This window comes from Ctenocephalides felis, unplaced genomic scaffold (assembly GCF_003426905.1).
Source record: "Ctenocephalides felis isolate EL2017-DRISC unplaced genomic scaffold, ASM342690v1 CF-g0.4_SCAFFOLD_01886, whole genome shotgun sequence".
NCBI lineage: Eukaryota > Metazoa > Arthropoda > Insecta > Siphonaptera > Pulicidae > Ctenocephalides > Ctenocephalides felis.
Genome location: NW_020538040.1, coordinates 24344528 through 24372456, shown reverse-complemented (window position 1 = coordinate 24372456; position 27929 = coordinate 24344528). Strand labels below are relative to the sequence as shown.

At 28.3% G+C, this 27929-nt stretch overlaps 2 protein-coding genes across 2 annotated transcripts; one reads left to right on the top strand and one right to left on the bottom strand.

Moving 5' to 3' along the window:
• The first annotated feature begins 14121 nt into the window (after positions 1 to 14121).
• On the top strand, positions 14122 to 18416 carry LOC113377957 (peflin-like). Its single transcript, XM_026618426.1, has 5 exons — positions 14122 to 14234; positions 16102 to 16282; positions 16358 to 16501; positions 16774 to 16856; positions 17979 to 18416. Exons 1-5 carry the CDS (start codon positions 14220 to 14222, stop codon positions 18120 to 18122), a joined length of 567 nt encoding a protein of 188 aa, XP_026474211.1. The 5' UTR covers positions 14122 to 14219; the 3' UTR covers positions 18123 to 18416.
• A 3628-nt stretch (positions 18417 to 22044) lies between these two features.
• On the bottom strand, positions 22045 to 25017 carry LOC113377927 (EF-hand domain-containing protein D2 homolog). The gene is made up of 2 exons (XM_026618388.1): positions 24859 to 25017; positions 22045 to 22685 (listed from the first exon to the last, which is right to left on the bottom strand). The coding sequence occupies exons 1-2, from the start codon at positions 24972 to 24974 to the stop codon at positions 22430 to 22432; spliced, it is 372 nt and encodes a 123-aa protein (XP_026474173.1). The 5' UTR covers positions 24975 to 25017; the 3' UTR covers positions 22045 to 22429.
• Positions 25018 to 27929: the final 2912 nt, after the last annotated feature.

The window sequence follows — 27929 nt, the reverse complement described above, 5'->3', positions numbered from 1 at the left end:
TTCTAAACAATGTGTACACTTCTGCGAAGTTTGTTAACACGTGTCCGGTAACGTCGCTATACACAAGATAAAAAAAAAAAAAAAAAAATTACTATAAAATCCGTACTAGAATATAAATAAATGTATATATCCTTATTAATGAATAACTTCTTATTGATTCGATTGATGTTATTTCTTGGAATAAATTATTTATTTAGCACGTGTTGGCCGTTCGCCGCTGTCGGAACAACTGACTCTGACAGTTAATGCTTTACATCGGCGTGTTAGAGCGAGCCACCATCTTGATACAAAACTTCTCATTTTTTTACACGGCCCGCCGTCCACCTGTGTATGTGTTGTGTGTATGTGTTCTGTGTATGTGTTGTGTGTATGTGTATGTGTGCTGCTTCTTAAGAAAAAGGTCACTGGTTGGAAGTGATTCCAACGGAACACTTTAAGTGAAACGCTTACTTACTTACACTTGCTGTGCTCGACTATATCATATATATTTGGCGTTATCCGAAATTTTAAGCATAATGATTGAAACTAACCAGTGGTGCCTTAAGGCAAATTGCAGAAACTTCCCGTACCAGAATTAAATTAGTGGCGTGCATGGCATCGTGCCCTAAGGCTAATTGCTGGAACTTCCCGTACCGTAACGAAATGTTCGAAGAATATTAAATGTTTTCAAATAGATTATTATAAATAAATACTGTAATATTGTCCAATATTTATAAGAATTATATAAACTGAATTGCAAAGTTGAAATTATTTGTTTAAAGTATATTAGAACTTAAATCAGAATTACAATGAAAATCTTAATTATTTTCGAAATACAAAAAAAATTTTTTTTGAAAAAAAAAATTTGAAAAAAAAATTTGAAACAAAAAGTTATTTTTCCAAAATCAATTATTTTGTTAAAACAAGCAGAAAGCTCTTTGAATCATTCAAATAGGACGCTTAGTTCTCTCAAAAACTGCCATTTTTTGCACATTTTGCTCTGTGTCTCAGAAACTGCTGGACCTGCCTTGCCAAAAACTAATCACCACTTCTTCCCGTCATTACGAATTGAATGTTTTTGGGATTATTCAAATCCAATGCTCCGATATCTCAAAAACTCGATTTCTATTTTCTGCATTCTTTGCTCCGTGTCTCTGAAGCAGCTGGACCTACCTTTGCCAAAAACTAATCAGCACATCTCCCTATCAATAGGAATCAAATGTTTCTTGAACCATTCAAATCGGTTGATCCGTGCCCGAAAACGTGGACGAAAAATTGTATCCATACATACATACATACACATACACATACACATACACACATCCATTTCTTTTTTGGTTTGCCAAAATGTTCAGAAACCTTCAAATGGTGGAGAAATGCAAAAAAAAAATCAATTTCCATTTTTGGACGATCACAATAACTTACCATACGGGGGTAATATTCGAGAAAAAAATCAATAATTAATAAATATTAATATTAATCAATGATTAATAACAATTGTTTTACATATTTTCAAATAAATAATTATAAATGCTATATATTCCAACTCTCATATTCTATAGCGAAAATGTTTGTCATGTCGAATGGATCTATTTGAGGATATATTTCTTACCATTAGAATAACGCATATGAAATACTCTATACATTTTTAAAATGAATTGTTAATTGAAAGTTCATATTTAAATTATAAAACTTAGTATATTTTTTAAAACTCTGATGTTTTAACTGTACTGTGAACTTTGAAAATTGAAGACTTGGTACGGAACCCAAAAAAATTGTAACAAAATTAGTACTGATATACAAAATCTCTATAAAATAACTGATAATTTGATGAATATAGTATGTCTAATTATAATTTTTTGACCGCCAAATATCATTTTTTTTCTGCTTTATCCTCTGTATCGCCGAAACCGCTGGACCTGCCTCTCCAAAAATTTAATCATTACTTCATTTTGTTAACACAAGCAAAATGGTTTTTGAATCATTCAAATCGGGTGTTCCGTTCTCTCAAAAACTGAATTACCGTTTTTGGCACTCTTTGCTCCGTATCTTCGAAACAACTGGACCTATCTTTGCCAAAAACTAATCAGCACGTTTCCTTATCAATACGAATCGAATGTTTTTTGAATTATTCAAATCGGTTGATCCGTTCGATATGCCAAAGTGTTCAGAAACCTTCTAAACGTATATGCAAGAATTTTTATTTTCGATTTTTTGCAATTACTATAACTTACCCTATGGGAAGTTAATAAAATGCAACTTTTGTAAAATGTTAAGTACATATTTTACTAATTGCTAAGGTGACCATACGTCCCGGTTTGGTCGGGATTGTCCCGGATTGTACATTGTGATCCGGGTTTTTTTAAGCATTATTTGTCCCGGATTTAGATCTTTTGTCACGGATTGTCCTGGGTTTTCGAAAAGTATATACTTAAATTGAAACTTTGCTCTGATTTGATAATAAAATTACAACTACTCATCAAATATCTGATGTGTGTTATGTATAAAGAGTATGCTCATATGAAACAATACATAAATGAAAAAAATTGCTGAATTCAAAATTCCGAAGGCTGGTTAAAATAGCCTCTTACATTAATAATTTAGACAAAAATTAGTAAAAATTATGAACACTCTTTGACTGCTGCCTAGCATAAGTGCTATTTTTTTCAAGATTTTTATCTTGAGTTTAAAGTCGAAAAATATACCATAAAATATAACATATAATTGAATAATAAAGTTCTTCAATAAGTCAGTAATTCTGATTAAAACAAAATTATTTATTTAAAAAAAATAGGTTTTTATTGCATTTTTAAATAGTAATTCTTATTTTAAAAATATTAAGTTTTATTGTCTACATCCACCTCTCCGTTTCGTCTCGGATTACCATAGCTAAAAATTACCGTCCCGATGACTTAAGTTTTTCTAAACATTTATAAACTGGTGTCCAACTGTCAATGCCAAACTATACCCTCAAGAAAAGTTTCAAACGTCATAAACATTTATAAAAAATTTGATGACAAACGATGAATCAGAATGACTTGAGGAGTCAAATAAACAAAATTAGAAAATCGAATTTTCTGGCCGAAACATAGGGAAGGTGGGGAAGGTCAGATATCGTAAGATATTATATACTAACCCAAATGAAAAATTAAGACATTATAAATTATTAATAACATCTTTGTAACATTAATATAAAAAAATCCTATGATAATATATACAAACTTATATAAAAAATAAGATAATAAATTCCGTTGGAAATGCTTTCAATGAAACTCTGACAATTGAAATAATTACATATTTACACTTGCTTGGGATTGTCATATTTACCGTAATCTAAAATAGTATAATTACAAAAGTGTAAAACGCAGAAATTTTACCATTACCTATATATTTTCTTTTTATCGTAATCGTAAGATATTTTCTATACAAATGTGATTTATCAAAAACTGAGGCATTGTTCTTGGCTTGGAATGATTCCAATGAATCTCTAGCAAATCGTCACTTAATTAATTATGTTTTCGTTAACGTCAGGAATTCTGCAATTAGTTTAATTAAAATAATAGTAATGTTTTTTAGCAATTACAAACGATTAGTTTATCAAAAATGTTTATTTAATTAAAATAAGACTTTGCATCAGTGTTGGAAGTGATTCCAACGGAACACTTCATGTGAAACGCTGATCAGAAACTATTAAAAATTAGAAAAATGTCTATATTTGGACTTTTTATTTGCATTTAAAAAAATATAAAATTGGACTCCAAATCGAAATCTTCAATGGCTTATATGTATAAAATATCACTTAATTCAAGCACATACTTTTTTCTAACTATTTAAAGAGATTTAAAGAACTTTTAAAAAGATACTAAGTCGAAAAATTGAATAAAAATATAAAACTATTCCCTTTAGAAATTGGCTGCGTTCAAATAGAGTTTATTTTATATCAGATAATATTTACATACGCAGTAAAAAAATGTAATAGATGATTTTAAACCAGAATAAATTATTTTATATCTTGATTTTTCCATCAGATTAATACGTACGCATTCGTTTAGGAATCAATTAGCAATAAATATTGCAGATATTTGTTGTCGTTTTTTCTCTTAAGTTGCATTAGCTTATTAATATCAATAAGTCATATATATATATATATATATATATATATATATATATATATATTGATACAGATACAGATATTTATTGATACAGAGCTTTTCGAAGCTTTCATTACTGCAACATGTGAGAAGTAGAGATATGATTTGCTAGAGTTGCTAATCATACATAGGCAGACAGATAAATTCAAAATATCTTTAATAATATTTATTTGGAAGAAGTAATATTTAAATATGTAAATAAAAATCAAATTAGGAAAAACGGTTTGGCCATAAATTAAAGTAGTTTGCACTTCAAAAGAAAATAGAATCCTATTTTTTGTGGCAAATTTTTACTAGCAATTAACTGATATAATATTGCACACGGCAAAATGTTCATTTTTGATTTTTATTACTCCAAGCCATATTATAGTCAAGAAAAAATGTAATGGACAAACCTAGTAATTGAACAAAATAATAATTTAAATTTAAATAAATTTGGATCCATCAGAAATGTGAAAAACCGGCAGAAATATAAATGTTGTCAGATCTAAGAAAACAGGCAGACTAAACATCTTAATAGAAGTTGTTAGATTCAATTTATAAACGACAATTTAAATAATATCTTAATAGTCTGTTTTAAATCCACTAATATGTAAAAATACACTATCTTTTTCTTCTAATCTTTTTAGTATTATTATAAATTTATTTTTTGGTACATAATGTACAATTGATTCAGTGTATTATCTTAGATAATATACAAATGATTCCCAATTTGATCTATTGGAAGTCTACCCCAAGGGTCTGTAACAACTTGCAAGATGTCTTTGCGTCATCCAAAAAAAAAATCCGGATCCAGTTAATAACAATCATCAGCTTACTCTCAATTAATTTAATAAATGGATATACCAATGCTTGGTGCAATTGAAAATTTATTAAAAAAAAAATAGATATGTAAGGAATCTATCACAAAGTGAAAAATATCGCAAGAGCTCTACAAACCAGAGAAATTTTGCAACTTATGACTAAATGTTAATTTAGTGAATGAATTTTGCATCTTAACAACATGATCTAGATAAATAATGGAGAAGATAAATGAAAAAATAAGATATGTTATGTTTAACTAAAGCTTGTGCACGATTATGGTGATAAATATTATGAATGTGCATTATAATGGAATATCACTCGCCTAAACGCAATGTCATTGCTATTGTCACGTACATTATATTATATTTAGTCTCAAGGCGGCCTTTGTTATTATTTTCAAATGTACTGTTGACAATATGATTTTGAGTGAAAATACCCTTACCAGTACATCAATGAAAAATTCATCAGTATTACAGAAATTGTAATAATAATTTCATCACATAGATGAATAGAGATAGAACTAACGTTTGGGTTGCCATCTATAAAAGCTACGTAGTTTAAATTGTTCTGTACTCACATGCTCATATATCGAATCGTTCGTATCTCAAAGCAATTTTTCTCATATAAATACATCGAATTGCTTATAATTCGGTCCAGCACTATGATTTTTGTAAAGTTTTTTGAATATTAAGTTATGTGAAGTTCGAGTATTAAGTATTAAGTCCATTCAATATATTGCAAAAATGAGTTCGGCATGTTTCATTGAACATCTTCCGAGCTCGATTAGTTACAACTTGTTCGGGGTGATCTTTATCCCCAAACACTTAAGGCTTAGAAAGTTGCTTATAAATTGTTTTTTTTATAAATTATTATCACAATCAGTACATATCTAAGATATGTGCACGTACATCCTCTTCATCCCTCATATCTTCCAATAATTTCACGCATTAATTCAAAAGACTTGGTCCTTTTTTAGGACTGTTGGTTATATAAGTAAATAATATTTTGTCAATGTATAAAAATCAAATAACACAAACTCAACATATATAATTGTACAATCACTATTAAGGCATATAAGAGTCAAAATTTCAAATGTTAAAATAATCATCGATGAATTCGTCTAGGTAAATCGTTACCACACTATTTATATAATTGAAATGGCTAACTATAAAATAATTTACCATCATAAAACGAAATGGTAGAAAAATCATAATTACAACTGGCAAAATTTTCAATATTTTCATGTTGCCACGAATAATCTCTTACTGGCTCAAAGCTCGTATCTCAAATTTTGCTCGTATGTCGAAGCAACAAATCGCTTCTTTGACGGCTCGTATCTCGAAACACTCGTATGTGGGGTCACCAGTAAGTCAGGCTACCACTAATTATAAAATGTCAAATGTAATAAATGAAATGGTGCAACGGGGCAACGGATTCCATAAAAAATGCACAAACAATGTAAGCTTTTGAAGTACAAACAATCGAATGCTAGTATGGCCGTAAATGTGTTGTACTTAACGTATAAGGCATAGTAGCAGCATAATATCTTATTGTAAGTTTCATATTATCCATGTAGCGTTGTTTTGTGTTTTATATACGTTATTGTTATTCAGCCAGCATTCGTCCATCGTCCGTATTTCAAATACATTCCGAAGCGTACTCTTGGAAGAATTAACTGATTTTTTTATCGCGTTCAATCTTAAGGCGTTCGCGTTTTTACGTCAAGCAAAGCAAACCTCATTATCTTCTCGAAATCATCTTTTCGACATGTTTTCAGAATTGCGATTCGAACAGTGCAAACATAATACATATATCATCGAAAGTATATGGTTTCTGGACAGTGTGGGATTTTATTGTTGAAACAAATCAAGTTCTGCTGTATCGATACTTATATATAAAATATATATTCCTTATATATAAAATGGATGATGACGATCCAAATATAAAGGTCTAAAGATGAGATTAAATTCATATTCGTTTGAAGAGTAAGAGCTAATTGCAATGAAGAATTATTTGTTTCTTATAATTGATAATTGGAAGATTGACGGAATTAGTACTCTTTATGGTGTTTGACAAATTTAGTGTTCTCCGTTCTACTGTTGATGCGATAATAAAATTAATGTTAAGACCTCCATGGCCTTCATCTTCCTTGAATCGTCATATTCCATTTTTAAAATTAGGATAAGCAAATTATAAGTATTTTTAACTTCGCGTTAGGTAAGTTAAAATAATGGGCCAAAATTTGAAAATGAAAATTTTTGCATATCTTAGAGGTTTCTGAACATTTTGGCATACCCCAGAATAAATGGATGTGTGTGTATGTGTGGAGACAATTTTTCGTGTGGACAACGATTTGAATGGTTTACGGAAATACCATCAATTTGCCTTAAGGCACGATTAAACTTGTAATTTTTCAAACTCTCTCGTTACATAGTCTAGTTATAGCCAAAAATGGACAACCACTTGGTTGCCTTCTCAAAATGGTACGTAGTCAAAAAGTATCACAACAGTTCATAGGGCTCTTAAAATAATCCCACTTGCCAAAAATAGAGAATTGGAGTTATTACAACTGATGAACAATTTACATTCAGCCATATTATCATTAACTATATTTTAACAATCTATATATTTTATTATTTTATTGAAAATACTGGTGATGATGCTAATGGTTTAGAGTGGAATAGTATTAGAGAGTGGTTGGAAACCATTATTGATGACTAGAAACCACTAGTAGTGGTGGGCGGCCACCATCCGGAGATCATTTGAGGTTGCAGATGACCTCAAACAAGAGAATAACCTCGTAGATTTGCACAACCTTTGAAAATAAAATATGTGATAAAAATTTAGATTATCAGAGCTAATTGGATAAAGATTTCATCACTTAATTATTTGATATATTGATGTAATTCAACTACAAAAAAAGTATAGAAGTATATTTTTAACTAAACGTAAGGTGTGTCATAGTAATCGAAAATGAAAAAAAAATCGATAATGAAAATATTTGCATATCTTTACGTTCCAAAGGTTTCTGAACATTTGGCATACCTTAGTGGCGTCGTGTGTGTCTGCATGAATGTTTGGATACAGTTTTTCGTTCACAATATCAGGACCTCAGATCAACCGATTTGAATGATTCAAAAAACATTCGATTCGTTATGGAGAGATATGCTAATTAGTTTTTGGCAGAAGCAGGTCCAGTCGTTTCGAAAATACAAAGCAAAAAGTGCAAAATCAAGAAGAGTTGTTGAGAGAATTGCACATTCGATAAGAATTACTCAAAAAAACATTCGATTCGTATTAATTGAATAATTAATTACTTTCTTGCGAAGACAGATCTAGCGGGTTCGGAGATATGGAACATAGATAAACAAGTATAAATAGATCGCAAACGCTTCAGAATATCATAGAGGAAGCACGTAAATAGAGCCGTAGCACGTAAATTTACCCTTAGGTTTGATTCTAGATAAAAGTTATATAAATATAATATAGAAAAAGTAAACATGATTAATTTGACTAAATGAAACGAGAACAAAAAATACGAGTGTAAAATATATTTTCAACAATATCACAAACATGTTGCTAAAAAATATAAAATAAAAAGGTTAAAGGTTTAATGTACGTGTACTATAATTAAAGAAACTATATTTTAAAATAAACGCTGATTTTGAAGCACAACACCACCATTCATGGTATAGTGTTTATAATAGATATAAATATAATAATAATAAGTAAATCGCATTTGTTCTAAGTTCACCCCCATCCCATGATATGGGACAAGAAGTGCAATGAATAGTAGTTTTTGATAGAACGGCGCATCCGATTGGAGTAATTCAAAAATCATATTGCTTGTGTCGACAGCGCAAAGAAATGATTAGGTTTTGTTTATTTTATGTTTTTTTTTCTTGTAGGTAAACATAGAAAAAGGTCGTCGCCTAACTATAACCACTTATATTAAATTTAAATATAGGATACAACGATAAAATTTACAGTATTCATAATAATTATTTCAAAATATTGAAAACAATACCTATTACTCATTGATAAATTTTTATTGATAATTAATTATTTTTATTTCGCGTATGTTTAATTACTGTAAGTTAAAGCAATTCGCCTTAAAGTACAACGCCATGCATCACTAGTTACATACTGATAATAAAACCAATAGCCAGTTTAAATCCTAAAATTATCACCATTAGTATTTTATGTAATTTATAGCTGCAGTCATAAAGTAATTATACATATGATCATTTTATAACAAACATAGGTATGAAACATATGTATTTAACTACCGGCGAAGCAAAGGTGTGTTTGATCATGTGAAACTTGTGTTAGGTTTTCAATACAAGAACTTTCTAAATTGCTCGACAAATCGGAACAAATTCCTGCATTGCAACACATGTTATTATTTATACGAACATAACTTGTTTTTCATATTCATTTGAAATATTAATTGGAATCCGAACTAATTTGAAATTGATGGAAATAATAACAATTAAATATTAAAATATTATGTTGTGCAGTCAATCAGTCAGCTAGTCAATTTGTTTGTACGCCTTTCTAGTAACTTCAATGTTCAAAAATAAAATGTGTTCAACGTATATGTTAACTGTGAAGCAAAACTTCTTAAGTGTCGGTGCATTAAACGAGATATTTTATTAGATAGATGCTCACAAATAAATAAATAAATACATACATAAATACATATATACATACATACATACATATATATATATATATATATATATATATATATATTTATACTAGCGACTTCTTAACGTCTTAATTTTTTTTTTTTTCATATTTTTAACAGCAATCAGAACCTTACGTCCTATAAGCTGTTGGGCTGAAACTTCTCCTTACTTCTTATTTTTTAGATGATAACCCAATGGTTAATCCATCTATATTTGATGATTTTTGTTATTAGAATTAATTTAATAGGGCTGACTTTTTATTGGTGCAGCAATGCCGGGCAAGGGCTATTTTCACTTGGAAACATATTGCTATCTATATTTCCAAGTGAAAATCGTTGTCACTGCTGCCTGACAACAGACTGCTCGAAGTGGGTATCGAACCTGGGACCTCTGAATCAAACGACTTAATTTAACAAAAAAACGTTGTAAGTTTTTGCATTATTATATTGATTGCCATTTATTTTCAGTTTTTTTTTGTATTAACTATACTGGAAAATTCCTTTATATACAATATTTGGTGTACATTTTTTAGGGGCTAAAACAGCTGCACTATTAACCTTTCTTATGTTTTTACAGAGATTTGACTTTCCTTTAATCATAACTACAATGGATGCACATTTTAAAAATAATGCATCCAGCCTATGATTTAAAAAAAAAAACAACTATCAATGTTGCTAATTAACAGAAATAACCCATAGGCAATTGATCAATTTCAATACTTGAAAATAATTTCAATAATTGAAAACAAATGTACTTAATTTATAATTATTACTTAAAGGTAACGAGATGGAAAAATGTATGTGTGTGTATCATGTATGTACGTATGTTTGAATGTTTGTATGCTTGGATAAAACTTTTCGACCACGATTTCAAGAATACGGATAAACAAATTTAAATGATTCAAAAAACAATCGAATCCTATTAACAAGAAGACGTGTTGATTAGTTCTTGGCAAAGGTAGTTCAACCGTTTCGAAGATACAGGACAAAAAATTCAGTTTTTGAGAGAACGGAGCGTCTGATTTGCATTACGCAAAAAAAAAAACATTTCAATTGTATTTTTGTAATAAGTAATTCATTAAATTTTTAGGAAAGCAGGCCCAGCGGTTTCGGGAAGCCAGAAGAAATTTAAAAAAATTCTTATCGGAGATTAAAAACGATCAATAAACTATTGGACATATGCACATCTAATCGTCAGATATTCCATATGAATTTTAATAATAAGTACAAATTTCCAGTTTTAAACGGAAAGTTTCAGCAATTTACCTTAAGGCACAATGCCATGCTCCACTAATTTTGAATTAGGATAAGATAAAGTGCAAAAACCAAAACTAATATAACTCATCAACTTTTTGTTAATTTGAAATAAAATAAGATAAGATAATATAATATGATATAAGATGAGATAAGATACTTTTTGCTAAAAGTAAAACAGCCTAAGTTGTGCCCAATTACATCAGATACCTGCCAATAAAAGACCCGTCAAAATCAATGGACAGACAAAAATTAAAAAAAATGTCAATCTGGTGTATATACGCTATTTATATTCATGTGCAAGAATTGAAATGGACTTTTTCAATATTACAAACCGACACTCCTAAATTATTCATATGTAGGGCAGCTAGGGGCTACATGTAACGCAGGTAAGTAGTAACAAGCGTTTTTAATAGGATCTTAAACAATATTCAGTTTTTTTTTGTCTCTATTGGATTCGGTAGAGAAATAGTTACAGCAACTATCCATCATTATTTCGTAGAGATATTATCAGTAAGATCTCAAAATACATTAATTTACAAAAAAACTGTTACAACAAGCCCTTAGCTTTCCTATAAATTAATTATTTATATCGTTGGGGTTGACATTTTGGACTCAAATTTTAATTACGTACCAATCTTATGATATTTACATATACATCGTGCTATTTAATAAACTGGTTTTACAAATGCTATGTGAACTACTTTTGTGAAATGTTACAACAACGCGAAAGAGAGTGGCAATATGCATATGTATAATTTTATTACCATATACATACAAATACGTGTAGGTGTGGGTTTGAATTACACTAAAATCATATATTTTTGCCTAAAAATCTCTCAAGCATATAAAACCTGCCATTACCGAGCGTAGTACCGTTTAGTGAAGATAACAAGACAGTTTTCACAACAATTTATCATCCGTCATTATTCCATTTATTGTTTACTTCTATGATGATTTGTATAAAATAACGATTTGACGATGCATTATACTTTAGAGAAAAAAATCGATGTAAGAAATGGACAGGACAGTAATGCTATATGCTAGATTTTTAAATGCTATAGAATAATTTATTGGATTGGTAGTTTTGCTCGTTTTATATTAGGTTGGCAAATAAGGAAGTGTGGTTTTCAGCTTAGATGGTTTTAATTGAACTTTTAGATTTGTTAACGTAGTCCAAATGTAAAATATCTGTTGTTATTGGTTAGAAGGCAATTTAACTGCTAGTCTGTAAAAAAAGTTTTTTTTATTAATTGCGTAGTTTTGTTATTGGTGTTCGTTGAAAAATGGAAAATCAACTAAAATTTTTTGTCACATTTTGCTTTTTTGTTTTTGGGAAGTTGAAAAAACATCTTAAACTCACAAAAAGTTTTAAGCAGTATATGGTGATGAAGCCTTAAGAAATGGCAGTGTCAAAATTGGTTTGCCAAATTTCGTTCTGGTGATTTTTCACTCAAAGATAAAAAACGGTCTGAACGTCCAGTTGAAGTAAAAAGCAATTGTCTAGTTTGAACTGTTATCACCAGCCGAATGAACAATTCTGATGTCTACAATGAACAACTAACGCAGTCGAAGAGGCCTGAATTGACAAATCGAATCCACCATGAAGTCTTAACTTTGCACTTTCTGGTTACTTTTTGTTTCAATCTTTACAAAATTCTCTAAATGGTAAACAATTCAAAATAGACAATGCATTACCGACTAAACTTATTTAGTCGGTTTGGTTTCAATATTCATAGTACTTTTTAAATAACAAACAAATATGATGCGAGAGAGGACGATTATTAGGATGAGAAATGTATTTGGTAATAAACCAGTAGCGTAGATATATTTGTACTGTAACACTATCGTATCTATTATACGGGGCCCTTAATGTATGTAAGCAAAAATTAATAAAAACATTCCAAACTTTCCATAGGGGCAGTAACATTAACATAATTGAATAACAAAACTTGCAATAATTTTGAGCAATAATTTTTAAGACCTCCTCTGACCTTTTGAACAATTTGGCAGATGTGTGGCGTGTGCATGTGTGTATGTTTCGATACAATTTCTCGCCCCCGGAACAACTGATTTGAATGATTAAAAAAGCGTTCGATTCCTATTGATGGAAAGACGTCCTGAATAGGTTTTGGCAAAGGCAGGTCCAGCCGTTTTGAAGATACGGGACAAAAAGTGACAAAAATAGTAATTCAGTTTTTGAGAGAAGGGAGCGTCCGACATCAATGATTCAAAAAACATGCACTTGTTAAACAATGAAAAACTGATTAAATTTTTGGGGAGGCAGATCCAACTGTTTCTGAGATCCAACAAACAAAGTTTAAAAAATACCATTTTGCGGTCAAAAATGATCATTAGACATATGCACAACAAATTACAAGATATTTTATTAATACATTTTTTTACATTTCTATGAGTTCGTTACTAATGTTTATCTAAAACAGCTAAGCAGCGCCATTTCTTTGAAAGAAAATTAAACATTTTCAAAAAATTTAGAATAAAAAAAATTTTTTTTTTAAAAAGTCGTTTTTTTTTCAAAATTCTCAAATATTTAATTTGTTTAAAGTTTTCAAATAATTTTTTTAAAAAAATTTAGTTTAGGCACGATACATAGCATATGCATCACTACTTCATATTTTCATTTTATTATCAACATATATCTAGAAAACTAAAATTTCTCGGCGGCTCGTATCACGAAACAATTATATGTCAGCCCACTCGTAAGTCGGAGTATCATTGTATTATATTCTCATACTGTATAGGTTACACGTATAACACATCGGACATCGGAAAAATACGCCTGGATAAACGTAGTAAATATATATTAACCCAGTGATTTCCAACATTTATAATGCTGCGCCCCCTGCTCCAATTTAGTTTTTCCAACAATTTAATATTATAAATATTCAACTGATATCATCAGACTACAAAATAATATGCAATATTATGTAAAAACATGTATAAAACTATTTATTTGTTTATTTTTTAATATCATTTCAAAAATGTTGGTTTATTTTCGAAAATAGTATTCTGAAAACAGTTATACGACCCCCCTCCCCCGAGGAGTCGCGCCCCACAGGTTGAAAACCGCTGAATTAATCTTTTTTACAACGAACTCTTTGAATACCAACATCTACGATTAGTGAGAAAAGGCTACGTGAGATAACGCTACGTTTTACCAACATCACAAATGTCAATGTCAATGAGTCAATGTCAATTGTCAACATAAGAAGCAGTACGAGAAGAGCTGTCAAAATAGCTACAAGTGTCATATTGGTTAAATTTTGTTAAATAAATTTATTTAAATTTGAAAAGTATACATTTGAAAATAACTTGCCATTATGTCTCATAATCAGGTGAGATTTAAATATATTATAGAATTTTATTCAAAGATATTTTAAAAGGATTCAAAGGACAATTAAAATTTTATTATTTCTAGGTTAAGCATTTTTATTAGTAAGACCTTGATGCAATTAATTTACTAATAACTTTATTAAGAGGCTAATAACGGGATATGAACTATTTAAAATTGTGCAAAAATTAAGCACAATTATTAATAGTTTTATATCAAAAATATAAAAATGCAATGACTCATAAGTTATCAGAAGGATGCAAATAAATATAAGTTTCCAAATATTTGCTATCATATTTAAGCTTGTTATCTCAATGCTTTGAACATATAGATATAACAAATATATATATATATATATATATATATATATATATATTCACCAAATGTATGCAACTTTGTATGGATATTTCTCGTAACTTTATATATTTTTTTATCAATTTCCTTATTAATAATTGTGTTCATGTTGTGTTTAGGATTGCTAAATGATTACACACAAGTGTCGAAATATTTAATTGATAAAGGATGATTTCCTTTTAACTCTTTATATTCAACTAATTGGCTGCTAAATATTTAAAATTAGTAAATCTAATTATGAATCACAAAGAATTGCAAGAATTGGGCTGTGTCGAAATATTTCATTAATAAAGGATGATTTTCTTTTAACTCATTATATTCAACTAATGGTCTGCTGAATATTTAAAATTAGTACATCTAATTATGAATCACAAGGAATTGCAAGAATTGGGCTGTGACAAAATATTTAATTAATAAAGGATGATATTCTTTTAACTCTTTATATTCAACTAATGGTTTGCTAAATATTTAAAATTAGTACATCTAATTATGAATCACAAGGAATTGCAAGAATTGGGCTGTGTCGAAATATTTCATTAATAAAGGATGATTTTCTTTTAACTCATTATATTCAACTAATGGTCTGCTGAATATTTAAAATTAGTACATCTAATTATGAATCACAAGGAATTGCAAGAATTGGGCTGTGACAAAATATTTAATTAATAAAGGATGATATTCTTTTAACTCTTTATATTCAACTAATGGTCTGCTGAATATTTAAAATTAGTACATCTAATTATGAATCACAAGGAATTGCAAGAATTGGGCTGTGACAAAATATTTAATTAATAAAGGATGATATTCTTTTAACTCTTTATATTCAACTAATGGTCTGCTGAATATTTAAAATTAGTACATCTAATTATGAATCACAAGGAATTGCAAGAATTGGGCTGTGACAAAATATTTAATTAATAAAGGATGATATTCTTTTAACTCTTTATATTCAACTAATGGTCTGCTAAATATTTAAAATTTGTACATCTAATTATGAATCACAAGGAATTGCAAGAATTGGGCTGTGACAAAATATTTAATGAATAAAGGATGATATTCTTTTAACTCTTTATATTCAACTAATGGTCTGCTAAATATTTAAAATTAGTAAATTTAATTATGAATCACAAGGAACTGCAAGAATTGGGCTATGTTATTGTAATTCTTTTGTCAGTAGAAAATTATTAAAATGTCAAACGTATAAACGCTAGAACTTAGAAAATTGTTTAAATTGGTGTCTAAGAATGAAATATTCGCATTTAAAGTATCCTTCAGCTGGTGTAAATTTTTTTAAAAAAATCATTTTAGAAAAAAAAATCAACTGTTTATTATTAAGTATGAATTGCAGTTTGTAAATGATATATCCATATTAAATATAATACTCATTAATAAAAACAACAATTTGTTCAAAAAAGTAATTATTTTGATCAAATTGCATTCTTATCTAATCCATTTTGTTTTAACAATCAATTACTTTGGTAATACAAATATTTATGTAACAAATTTTTATTATTTAGTATGGAGGTTACCCCGGATCCTACCCCCAATCTCAATCGAGTGTCCCACCAGAAATTCAACAATGGTTTAACGCAGTCGACCGAGACAGATCAGGAAAGATAACCGCAAAGGAATTACAATCCGCTTTGGTTAATGGAAAAGGCCAAAATTTTTCTGATAATGCTTGCCAGCTTATGATTGGTAAATAACTTTAATTTTTTTTTTTTATAAGTTATTGTGTAATGAATAATCATTTTTGTTTTTGATTTAAAATAGGTATGTTTGATTTGGACAAGACGGGTACAATAGATATATATGAATTTGAAAAATTATATGCTTATATAAATCAGTGGCTGACTGTTTTTAAAACTTACGATCGGGACCATTCGGGACACATAGAAAAAGAAGAATTGAGCCAAGGTAAAGGCATACAGATATTTAATTATATTTCAGGGCACTTTATAATCAAAACATCGAGAGGAAACAAGCGCTTCCAACTATCTATGCTTCATAATTTATGTTTAGATTTAGATTTCTGATTGTTTGAACTTTGTATTTAGTCTCATTTAATTTCTTAAACATTCTATTTAATGAGAACTGTATATAGAACCTTTTTCATAAATTCACTATAAACGTTGTCATAAAACACCCTCATGCAAAAACAAATAACTAACCTATATATAAATTTCTAGCACTTACTCAAATGGGATTTCGATTTTCGGACCAATTCATAACATTCCTAGTTAACAAGAGTGACGTACAGAACCACAAAGAGGTAAGTTTCCTGCAATGTTTTAAAATAAGTGGTTAAGATATATGTAACAGAATTTCAACAATATTTTTATTTATATACATAATTATATATCTGTACTAGAACATGGATTTTAGGTGATTCATGAAAGACCTTAAGAAAAAGGAAAACAATATTTTAACTATACTTTTTTTTTACAAGTTATTAATTAATGTTTTGGAAATATAAAAAAATTAAATTAAAAATAGTTATAAGGTTTTAATTCTAGATAGTGATGAAGTAGGGGGTCTCAAAAAATTTGCACCTGATCATTCCCATGATTTTGAGCCCACCCAATAAGCTGAATAATATATAGAATTTTGTGATATGAGTGGAACGAATATTAAATGTTAAATATGAACAATACAACACTCAGATTTTTAACACACACTTTAATTAATAACTACAAACATTTCAAGACCATGGTATGCCTCATCAAATGTAATTTAAATAAAATATTAAAGAATGTGTAGTATATAATTAACTGTTTTGAAATTACACTGAAGATGAGGCATACCATGGTCTCGAAACATCTGTAATTATTAAATAAAGTGTGTGTTAAAAATCTGAGTGTTGTATTGTTCATATTTAACTGTTAATATATATATATATATATATATATATATATATTATTAATATAGAATAATGTCACAACTCTGAATTGCATACAAGATAAAATTTTTTTTTCACGAAATAGACTTTTTCCAATAAAATGCTATTCTAGATTTTTTTAAAAAATAGTAAAAATTGGAGTTTGGGAATGAAGAGAAGAAGTTCATACTAATGAGAAGACTCTGTAAAAATTAAGTTAATTCAGTCCAGTAGTAATTGAGAAATCGATGGTATCGTAAGACAGTTTCGAGAAAAACTCATCTCGAAGAACACTAGCTGAGGAGGATTATAGTCAAACAGCAATATCTCCAAAAATAATTTAAATTTAAAAAAATCCTCTTGTACACATATTCTTAAATAGTTATAGCTTGAAAATACATTACAAAAAAAGATTTATTTGAAGTGCTTGACTAGATTATCCCCCTAAGCTTTTTTAATAATTAAACAAACTGTAGCTTTCATTTTATCCTTCATGTAACTATTTTTACCTCACAGGTTTCCGTTGACCAGTTCATTGTCATGTGTGTACAAATACAGAGGTTCACAGAAGCATTCAGACAACGAGATTCCCAACAAACAGGAACCATAACAATAGCTTTCGAAGATTTTCTCAATGTTGCTTTAAGTTGTTCTATTTAAAAAAAAATCATTGTTAACAATAAAGATTTAAAAATTTTCATAAGTATTAAATAAATTTCACACACAACTTTGTGTATTAAAAGGGTTTTTATTATCAATTAGTTAATAAAATAACTACTAAAATTGTAAATGAAATTTTTATTGTATATATAAAATTGAAATACCTACATTTTGTATGCAGATGTTATAACTGATTGTAAGTGAACCAATTATTGTAAGGAATATGGGACGCCATATTTTCACTCATTTTTTTACACTTTAACTATAATGTAACAGAAATTATAGTGTTATTCCATTTGTACAAACATTATCACTAACTCACTGATGCTAACTGAATTATGAATATTTTTTTAGCTTCATCATATGGCGCCCTCTATGTCCAAATGGTTAACTATCAATATACAACAAGTGGTTCCAAACCCAATGAGATTAAGAATTTTATTGAAATGTGTAATTTATTGTAGAACAAAATTTTGTTTGCTTATTAGCTTTAAATGCATGTATTTTTAAACTAATTATTTAAAGAAAAACATTAAGAAATGCTTTATATATGCTTGTGTGATATATACATTCCTAAACAATTGCATATATACTGTGTTTATGCTTCTTAATATTATTCAATTTTATCCAGATTTAAACTTAGATTTAGATTCATGGTAAGCCTAATAATGATTTCAAATAAAGACTCAATTACCTGATTTTCAATTTTCTGTTAACGCATACTTGTTTTAAAAATTGTATAAATATGATTAGTTATTGTTTATGGCATGGAATTTGAATAAAATTGTATTGGCAAATTTGTTTAATTGTTTTTATCTTTAAGTGTATATATTAGTTAGTCTTATTTCATTTTCCATGACCCCACATTTGTTATAACTTAAATAAGAATTTTATGTTTTCACCAGAAAATTATCGTCTTCTCGTCATTCTGAATCGTTTTATACCAAAATTGGTAAAAATACGTAAAAATTTCACCTTTTGTTCAATGTTTTCTCAAAAATGCCTGCACTGGTTTCAAAAATTGTAAACCCATTTGATAAAACTTCACGAAGGCTTCCTATGATTAGTTTTATGCAATGATCGGCCCAGCTGTTTCTTTACAATTCGCAAAGAGTCCTGAATACGAAATCAAAAACTGTTTGAAAGATATCAGTTGGTAATCATGCTGATTAACGTTTGGTGAAAATCAGACGAGACGTTTGTACTTGATTGCTAAGGAAATAAATTCTGATTGGCTGTTCATCTGTGCAATGTGTGTATTTGTGCAATTGAATAGCCGAGTTTGCATGAAAACACATCATTATACATATATTATTATTATTTACACATATCAATGAAAAATTCATGCTTCTTGTCGTAAGACAAAATACAATTTTTATTTACCCATATCAAAAAAAGTGCAACTTGCCTTAAAACAAAATTGCATTTACACCTAGTTTGGGGTATCACGATTATTAAACTTATGCATTTGTTATACAAAACTTGTAAATAGACTGCAAATAATTGGAAACACAAAAATATTTCTATAAGGTTTAATATTTTTATCTAATTTTCAAAAGTTGAAACTAATAGAGAATTCATGTAATATTAAGACCAAATAGTTATATGTAATTTATATATAACTTACATATATATATTATGAAATTTACATATACTGTTCAAAAAATTATAAATTATTTTCAAATGATTTCTTTAAATGAAGTAGCAAAGTCATTTAAAAATAACATATTTTTTTTAAAGAAAGTGATTTTTATTACTTATAGGATGTCTGATTGAACACATTTTAGAAATAAATGCTACTGAAAATAATCATTACAGTTTTATTTTAACTTACCTTACATTATTTTGAACTCTTGCCAGCAACGATTTTATTATAATCCATATTAATGCATGCTCCAAATGTGGATCACAATCCTAAATCACAACTCAATTCCCTGAAGCATAAAGATGAATAAATAAATGATAAATTTTAACACATTAATTATTGAAGCAGAAAAACTTTTTTTTATCTCAGATCATCTATCATCTTTATCTTTCTTATTTACCCAAATATATATATATATATATATATATATATTTTTTTTTTTTTTTTTTCTGGAAATGTTTATTCTTCTTAGGTGAAAATCATTTGCACGAGTTTGAGTTTTGTATTTATTAAAGCCTTTTCTTTATCACCTTCTTGGTTCTTTTTTTCTCTTCAACTGTATAAATATATTAAGTCACACATATAAATCAAATTTGATACTTAGGGAAAAGTTGTATAGACACTATTTTTCATTCCATATTATAATTTATGTTTATTGTATTTCCTAATCCCAAACATCGTTTTTTCTAATTTCTCCTCATCACTTTCAATAATGTTTAAAACAGATATTGACAAATATAATTATATTTTACACTTTATACATTCTATTTACATATAGGATTATAAACTAAATGCATGTTATACTTATAAAATTAATTTCAAGACAATCTAATTTCTAGTAATATTAACTATATAGTTAAAAATATTTAGGTGTTTGAACAATAAATGAATGCATTTAACTGCTTTACTATGGAAATCTTAATATCAGCACTTTCTTAAAATTAATTAAAATACGTTCTAATTATAAAATTCCTAATAATATACATCTTATGAATAAACCTAATACTAGAAGCATATTGTATATGCATCAAAAATGTTAAATTCTAAATACTACAATACGAAAATACAATCTAATTCATTACATATAAGATTATAATTACTATTGCAACAAATGGTAAATCTAATATTTAAAAAAACAAATATCACAAAATATCAAAAAAAAAAGAAGCATTACGACCACGTGCAATTATTTTGCATCTGGATTCTGGATTTCGAAAGATAGAAAATGTGATAACAGTCTTTTTATAAAGTTGCACGCCATTCAAATTATAAATAACAAAAATGCCAAAAATTGAATCAAAATAATAATATACTTTTGCTCAATCAAATATTCTAAAATAATTATTATTGCAACAAGTGGTGAATATAATATATAAAAAAATATAAGTATCACAAAATATCAAAAAAATAAAATATAACGATAACCCTTAATTAAATTTAATAAACTACCTTAAATTACTTGATGGTAGATAGATCTCTGGATTCCAAGAGATATAAAAATTGTGTAACAGCTGTTAACAGTCTTTTGTATTTTGAGTTGGATGTGAATCAAAATATAAAAAAAAAAATGACAAAAACTTGAATCAAAAAATTAATAAAACATAATAGTAACTTTTAATAACATTTCATCAACTATCTTAAAAATTATTTAATGGTCGATAGTTCTCTGGATTCCAAGAGATAGAGCAACAGCTGTTAACAGTATTCGGCATGTGAATCAAAGTATAAAAAAAAAAAATGAGAAGAACTTAAATAAAAAAAATAGTATACTTTTCCTGAATTTGATATTTATAAGATAATTAGTATTGCAACAAACGATAAGTGTTATATTTAAGAAAAAAATATATAAGTAAATATCACAAAATGTTAAAGAAATAAAATTTAACAAAAACCCTCAATTAAATTTAGCGAATGATCTTAAACCTTGTCACTTGTAAATTGCATAAGTAATACGTATTTTGGCGCCGGAAGAGTGATATACAAGTGCAAAGGGTTAAATTAAGGATTCAAAGAAATAGAAAAATAAATGAACTGGCAACAGTCTTATAAGAAGATACAGTTGCATTTGAATCAAAGTATAAAAAAAACAAAAATGACACAAAACTCAACTCAATAAAATAAAATACTTCCTCTTTCCTCCTCAATCCATTAACTTTTTAGGAAGTTTGGAAAATGGCCGCATTCTCTCTAAAATGAGCCCTACGTTGCGCCTTTTCTTCATCAAAAAAATTACAAAAAACTGATATAAATAAAATAAAATACTTCCTCCTTCCACCTTAATCCTTTAACTTTTTAGGAAGTTTGGAAAATAGCCGCCTTCTCTCTAAAATGAGTGATATACAAGCGCAAAGGGTTAAATTAAGGATTCCGAAAAATAGAAAAATAAATGAACTGGCAACAGTCTTCTTATAAGAAGATACAGTTGCATTTGAATCAAAGTATAAAAAAACAAAAAAGATAAAAAACTCAACTCAATAAAATAATATACTTTCTCTTTTCTGCTCGATCCTTTAACTTTTTAGGAAGTTTGGAAAATGGCCGCCTTCTCTCTAAACTGGGCCCTACGTTGCGCCTTTTTTTTTCAAAAAAAAAAAACAAAAAACTGATATAAATAAAATAAAATACTTCCTCCTTCCTCCTTCCTCCTCAATCCTTTAATTTTTTAGGAAGTTTGGAAAATAGCCGCCTTCTCTCTAAACTGAGCCCTACGTTGCGCTTTTTCTTCCTCCTGTCTTCGGCGTTCCATCTGCTCCTCACGAATCTCGTCGGCAAATTTGTTGGTTCTTTGCAGTTGCTCGATTTTGGCCTCGAAGAAACTCTTAGCGCCGCCAACGCCGACAGCATCGACGTCGATCTCGGTCAGACGAGCCAGCTGGCTTAAGCCGGAGTCGGTGATCAGTTCGCCGGCACGAGCTTTTCTAAAGAAAAACAACAACGGTTTTAATTTGGATAAACAGATAGAATATATTTAAAGCATATTTTTGACTTCCCGAAGGAGAAGTTTATGTTTTCATAAAAAAATTCGATCCGCTAATTTTATGTTATCTCGACGTTTCGAGCCATTCTGAATCGGATGAGACCAAATTTGGAAAAAGTATGTGTGCATGTGTGTATGTGAATAGATTTTTTGCTGTAAGTCGACGTTTTCTCAAAAAACGGCTGAACCGATTTCAAAAATTTAAAAGCCAATCGATGTATCGCGATGAGGACTAGCGTTCAGCCAAGCCGTTTTTTTGTAAATAGCAGAAGTGTGAAAAGTTTTCGTCCACGTTTTAGCCCGCAGTTCTGAATCGATTTTGAAAGTTCAAAAACCGTTCGAAAGATATTGGTTGGGAATCGTGCTGATGAGTTTTTGGTAGAGATCGGCCGGGCCGTTTTTTGTAATAAAGTATTGAAAATTTTTTTTCGACGATTTTATTATTATTTTTTTCACGGTAGATACCATAGTCTTCTAGATCATACTAAGATATTACGGCCCTACGACAACTCGTTTAGCTTTAAAAATTCGTCAAAGTTTGCAAAAATTAGTATCGTTTTTTTGGCATTTGTCAAAACTAGACCTTTGAAAGACGTTTTCTCAAAAACGCCTGTACCAATTTCTGAAATTTAAAAACCATTTAATGTATTTTAATGAGGACTATCGTTTGTCAGTTTTGTGTGACGATCTGCCGAGCCGTTTCTTTGTCATTTCGAAAGAAGTGTTAAACTTTTCATCCACATTTAAGCTGATACTACCGAATCGATTTTAAAAAATCAAAAACTATTTGAAAGATATTAGTAGGGAATGATACTGATTAGTTTTAGGTAAAAATGTACCAAGCCGTTTTCTGGTAATTCGTTGTTGAAAAAAAATTTGTGCCGATTTTAATGAATTTTTTTTGATGATATATATCATGGTCTTACACAACTTATTGAAATATTACGGCCTTACGACAAGCAGTTTAATTTTAAAAAATTATCAAAGTTTGAGAAAATGAGTAGTTTTTTTGACGTTTGTTAAAATCAAAATTAGACGATTTACTTGGTATAATAATAGAGTACCTGGTCTTAATAAACATACTAAACCATTAAAGTTCTACGGAAACTGGTTCAATTATAAAAATTATTGATTTGTGAAAATTTGCTTTTAGGAAATACTCCGAGTTAACGTCTTCGTTCGTTTTCAATTAGGTGTAATAAATCCACTTGGAATACTTTTAATCACTCATAAATTAATTTATTTTTTATGGATTAAGTTGATTAATTGCACATATCGATAAGTTCTTGTAACTTGTCTCAAGGCAAAATACCAATACCAACTAGTTTTATTATGATCGTTAGGTCATTTGGCAAACATTTTTTTTAATAATGTTGCAATTTCAGAATGTTTTTATAATTTACAAATATTTTATTACAAAACGCGATCCAAAAAACATATTATTAAAGTTAATCTAAGATAATGCAAAAGGAGCATAACAGTTTTCAGAATTCTGCGCAAATATTAAAATAATTATAATGAACAAATAAATAGAACAAATTATGATAAAAAATATCTTATTAAAATAAGAAATATGTAGCTACAAAATTCCAGAGTATGATGAAACTCTGATTGCAAATATTTCTGGAGACAAGAGTCTTTTTATATGATATGAAGAATTTCGATATCAAAATATTTTACATAGTTATTCTATATAAAAGCAAGGAAAATAATGCAAATAAACTTAAATTTGATTTACTTTTTAATTTCAGTAATTGTAAAATACTGTTGATTTTGTAAAAAATATGCATAACAATAATATAATATAATGTGTTAAAAAGGACGAATAATTTTGAATTTAAAATCATAAAACTGTTACAATAATATATTAGAATTGTAGTATTTAAATTTATCATAAATATATCTTCTAAAAAGTATTCAAATATAAATTTGAATAATAAAAAAATATAATTATTATAAAAATTACAATAACAAATTAAAATTGCAGAGCATTTGCATATAAAAATTGAAATCATATATTGTTGAAAATTCTTGACAATTGAAATTCCATTTCTCAGAATTTACATATTCTCATTAGATTAAACGATTTTCAATATACAATTGATTAACTATACCTGAAGATAAGCAGGAACTCTCTGAAAGATATTTTTTGATCGAAATCTTCGTCTACTTCTTGAATCATAGCTTTAAGTCCTAAATGGGTCTGAGGAGCTCCTAATTTCTCCATCATGCGTTTTAATTCACCCAAATCCAAATATCCATCTCGACCTTCGTCATACCTGAAAATAAATTACAATTTCAGTAATTCTGTTGATTACAAAGAAACGACTTGGCCGATCGTCGCGCAAAACTGATTAACGAAAGTCTTTATCGAGTTATATGGAATGACTTTTAAATTTTTGAAATCGTTCCAGCCGCTCACATACCTTTTCCAAACTTGGTCTCATCCGATCCAAAATGACTTGGAACGTCGAAAAAACATAAAAATAGCAAATCGCTTTTTTTTCGAGAAAACAAACTTTTCTTTCGGTAAGTTAAAAATCGCCATTTAAAATTTATGAGCAGATGCATCACTCATTCTTTATTATGTACATTTAGTTTACACGGATTATCTGCTTTGTATTTATTCCAGAAAGGTTTATAAATAAATAATAAACATCCAAGATGAAAAACATTGAACATTTACCGAGTGGTTTATAACGAAGTGTTTATTATGTATACAACCTATATGTGCAGAAGATTTAATATATACACATACAACATATAACGATTTGTGTCTCGAAGTTCAAATATATATATATATATATATATATATATATATATATATATACATGTTTTATTTATGTGTGTGTGTTATTTTTGTTATTTTACAAATGTTGCAAATTAAATTATATCAATACCATCGCACATTGAAACAAATTTAATATGAGTTTCATTTTAATTATGATATATTTGAAATTTTATATTAACCCTTATTTTTGGGTCAATGCACGGGGCACCCAAAATTCACTTTAGAGTTAAGGTTTCTTCAGCAAAGTATCTTATTTTGATCCCTAGAATCTGAATATCATATGTGCCTAAGTGACCTTTAAATCGACCCGCATGAAAATTTTTTCATGCTATTTTCATATAAAACTTTGATTGAGTTGCGCTCTATCTAAAAAACAATATTAAGAGAGAAAATTTTAAGAAAATTATTTTTTATCAATTTGGAACCATTTGAGCCCTTGGGAGCAAGGAAATTCGAAAATGTCCATATTAAGGACCACCCTATATATATATATATATATATATATATATATATATATATATCAGATTGTGTGGTGTGTTAATATAATAACGCGCATATGTATAAAGCTCATATTGAAAAAAAACGAGGATAATGTTTCTCACATCTGCGAGCAAAAGCTTACGCACGTGCTTTTAGTATCAATATATACATATAATAAACTGAAGACCAAAATAACTTATTGATTTTCAAAGAACTATATACGTTAACACAAATATCGTAAGTCGGTGTTCGATTTATAAACAAAACAGAAACCTCTTCATAAATCAATAATTTCTCATTCTCAATATGTTTATTGACTTTATAAGTAATTCTTGGTAAAATGCACATCGTTTGAAGGACTCAAAATTAGATCAATCAACTGAAAATTTCTCATTCATAAATAAAAACTAGTGGGGCGCATGGCATCGTGCCTTAAGGCAAATTGCTAGAACTTCCCGTACCTGAAACTAAATTATTAAAAAAAAAACTTTGCAAAACTTTGAAACAATTGGATTTCTGAGAAACTTTGAAATTTTTGAAAAAAATAGATTTTTTTGAAAAATTAGATTTTTTTTTATTATTTAACTTCCCGTAGGGAAAGTTATAGTAATCGCAAAGAAATCGAAAATGAAAATTTTTATATATCTTTACGTTTCGAGGTTTCTGAACATTTTGGCATACCTTAAAAAAAATCTATGTATGTGTGTGTGTATGTGTGTACGTGTGCATGTGTGTGTGTGCGGATACAAATTTTCGTCGAAGATTTCGGGAACACGGTTCAACCGCTTTCAATTATTCAAAAAACATTCGATTGCTGTTGGTAAAGAGACGTGCGGATTAGTTTTTGGCATAGGCAGTTCTAGCCGTTTCTAAGATACGGGGCAAAAAGTGCCACAAACGGTAACTCAGTTCTCAAGAAAACGAAGCGTTCGATTTCAATAATTCAAAAAACATTTACATACGATTAATGAAAATTATAAGCCGATTATTAGTTTACAGGTCGATATAGTATTGATATCAATGTATCTTAAATTAGTAATCAAATACAAAAATTAAATAAAAAATGATACTTTTGTTATAGTTAAATTATGCAAGTTTTTAACAAGAGACTTAATGATTAACGGAACTGCTGCCGATGTCTTTATGTAAGAACATTTAAATATTGTATATTTATTTTATTTAAATATCTATTGGAATTCTGTATTAGTACAGCTGGAATTTGTAGATTATGCGATAAAAATATGAAATTTACTTATTTACTTTGAATATTTAAAGAAAAAAGATCAATACAAATTCGAACCTGCATATTACTACCAATAATAATTTAATTCTAATTTTTCTTTTTTTATAAGTGACGTACCAAGAACACTAATAATCTTATGTATTTAAAAAATTTAAACATTTTAATAGTTGATAGTAACATTATAAAAGTTTTGATAAATATAAATAAAGAACAAGGTTCTTAAAATCTGAATTAAGAAAATAAAACAAATTTGTCTTATTAAAAAAAGACAACACTTAATATGACATTGTAACCAAAAAAAAATAAATCTATTTTCGCTATCGAATAACTTTGCTATTAACTGAACAATTTTTGTATTTGAATATATTATAAAAACACAATAAAATTTGAAATTACATTAAAATAAAATCGTAAATTTTTGCTTCATAAAAATAAATAACTTTACCCTGGGTATAACACAAATTTATTCAGAGTAAATATAATATAGTGATATTTTGCCTAAAGGCATGTTACATAAACTACTCTGTATGTGTAAATAATATTTTATAATAATAAAATGCCCTAATAAGCACTTGTTTATTTACTACGTGCTCAATACATACGTAGTGTTTATTTAAATTTAAAATTAAACTACTTTTCGTTGGCCTATAATATTTTAGGATGTTCGTTAA

Excerpts from the sequence above, each read along its gene's own strand:
- LOC113377957 (XM_026618426.1), top strand. Across the intron at positions 16,283-16,357 it reads TGCTTGCCAGCTTATGATTG|GTATGTTTGATTTGGACAAG; the intron begins GTAAATAACTTT and ends GATTTAAAATAG. Across the intron at positions 16,502-16,773 it reads AAAAGAAGAATTGAGCCAAG|CACTTACTCAAATGGGATTT; the intron begins GTAAAGGCATAC and ends ATAAATTTCTAG.
- LOC113377927 (XM_026618388.1), bottom strand. The coding sequence starts at position 24,974 with ATGATGGAGAAATTAGGAGCTCCTCAGACCCATTTAGGACTTAAAGCT. Across the intron at positions 22,686-24,858 it reads GAGTTCCTGCTTATCTTCAG|AAAAGCTCGTGCCGGCGAAC; the intron begins GTATAGTTAATC and ends GTTTTTCTTTAG.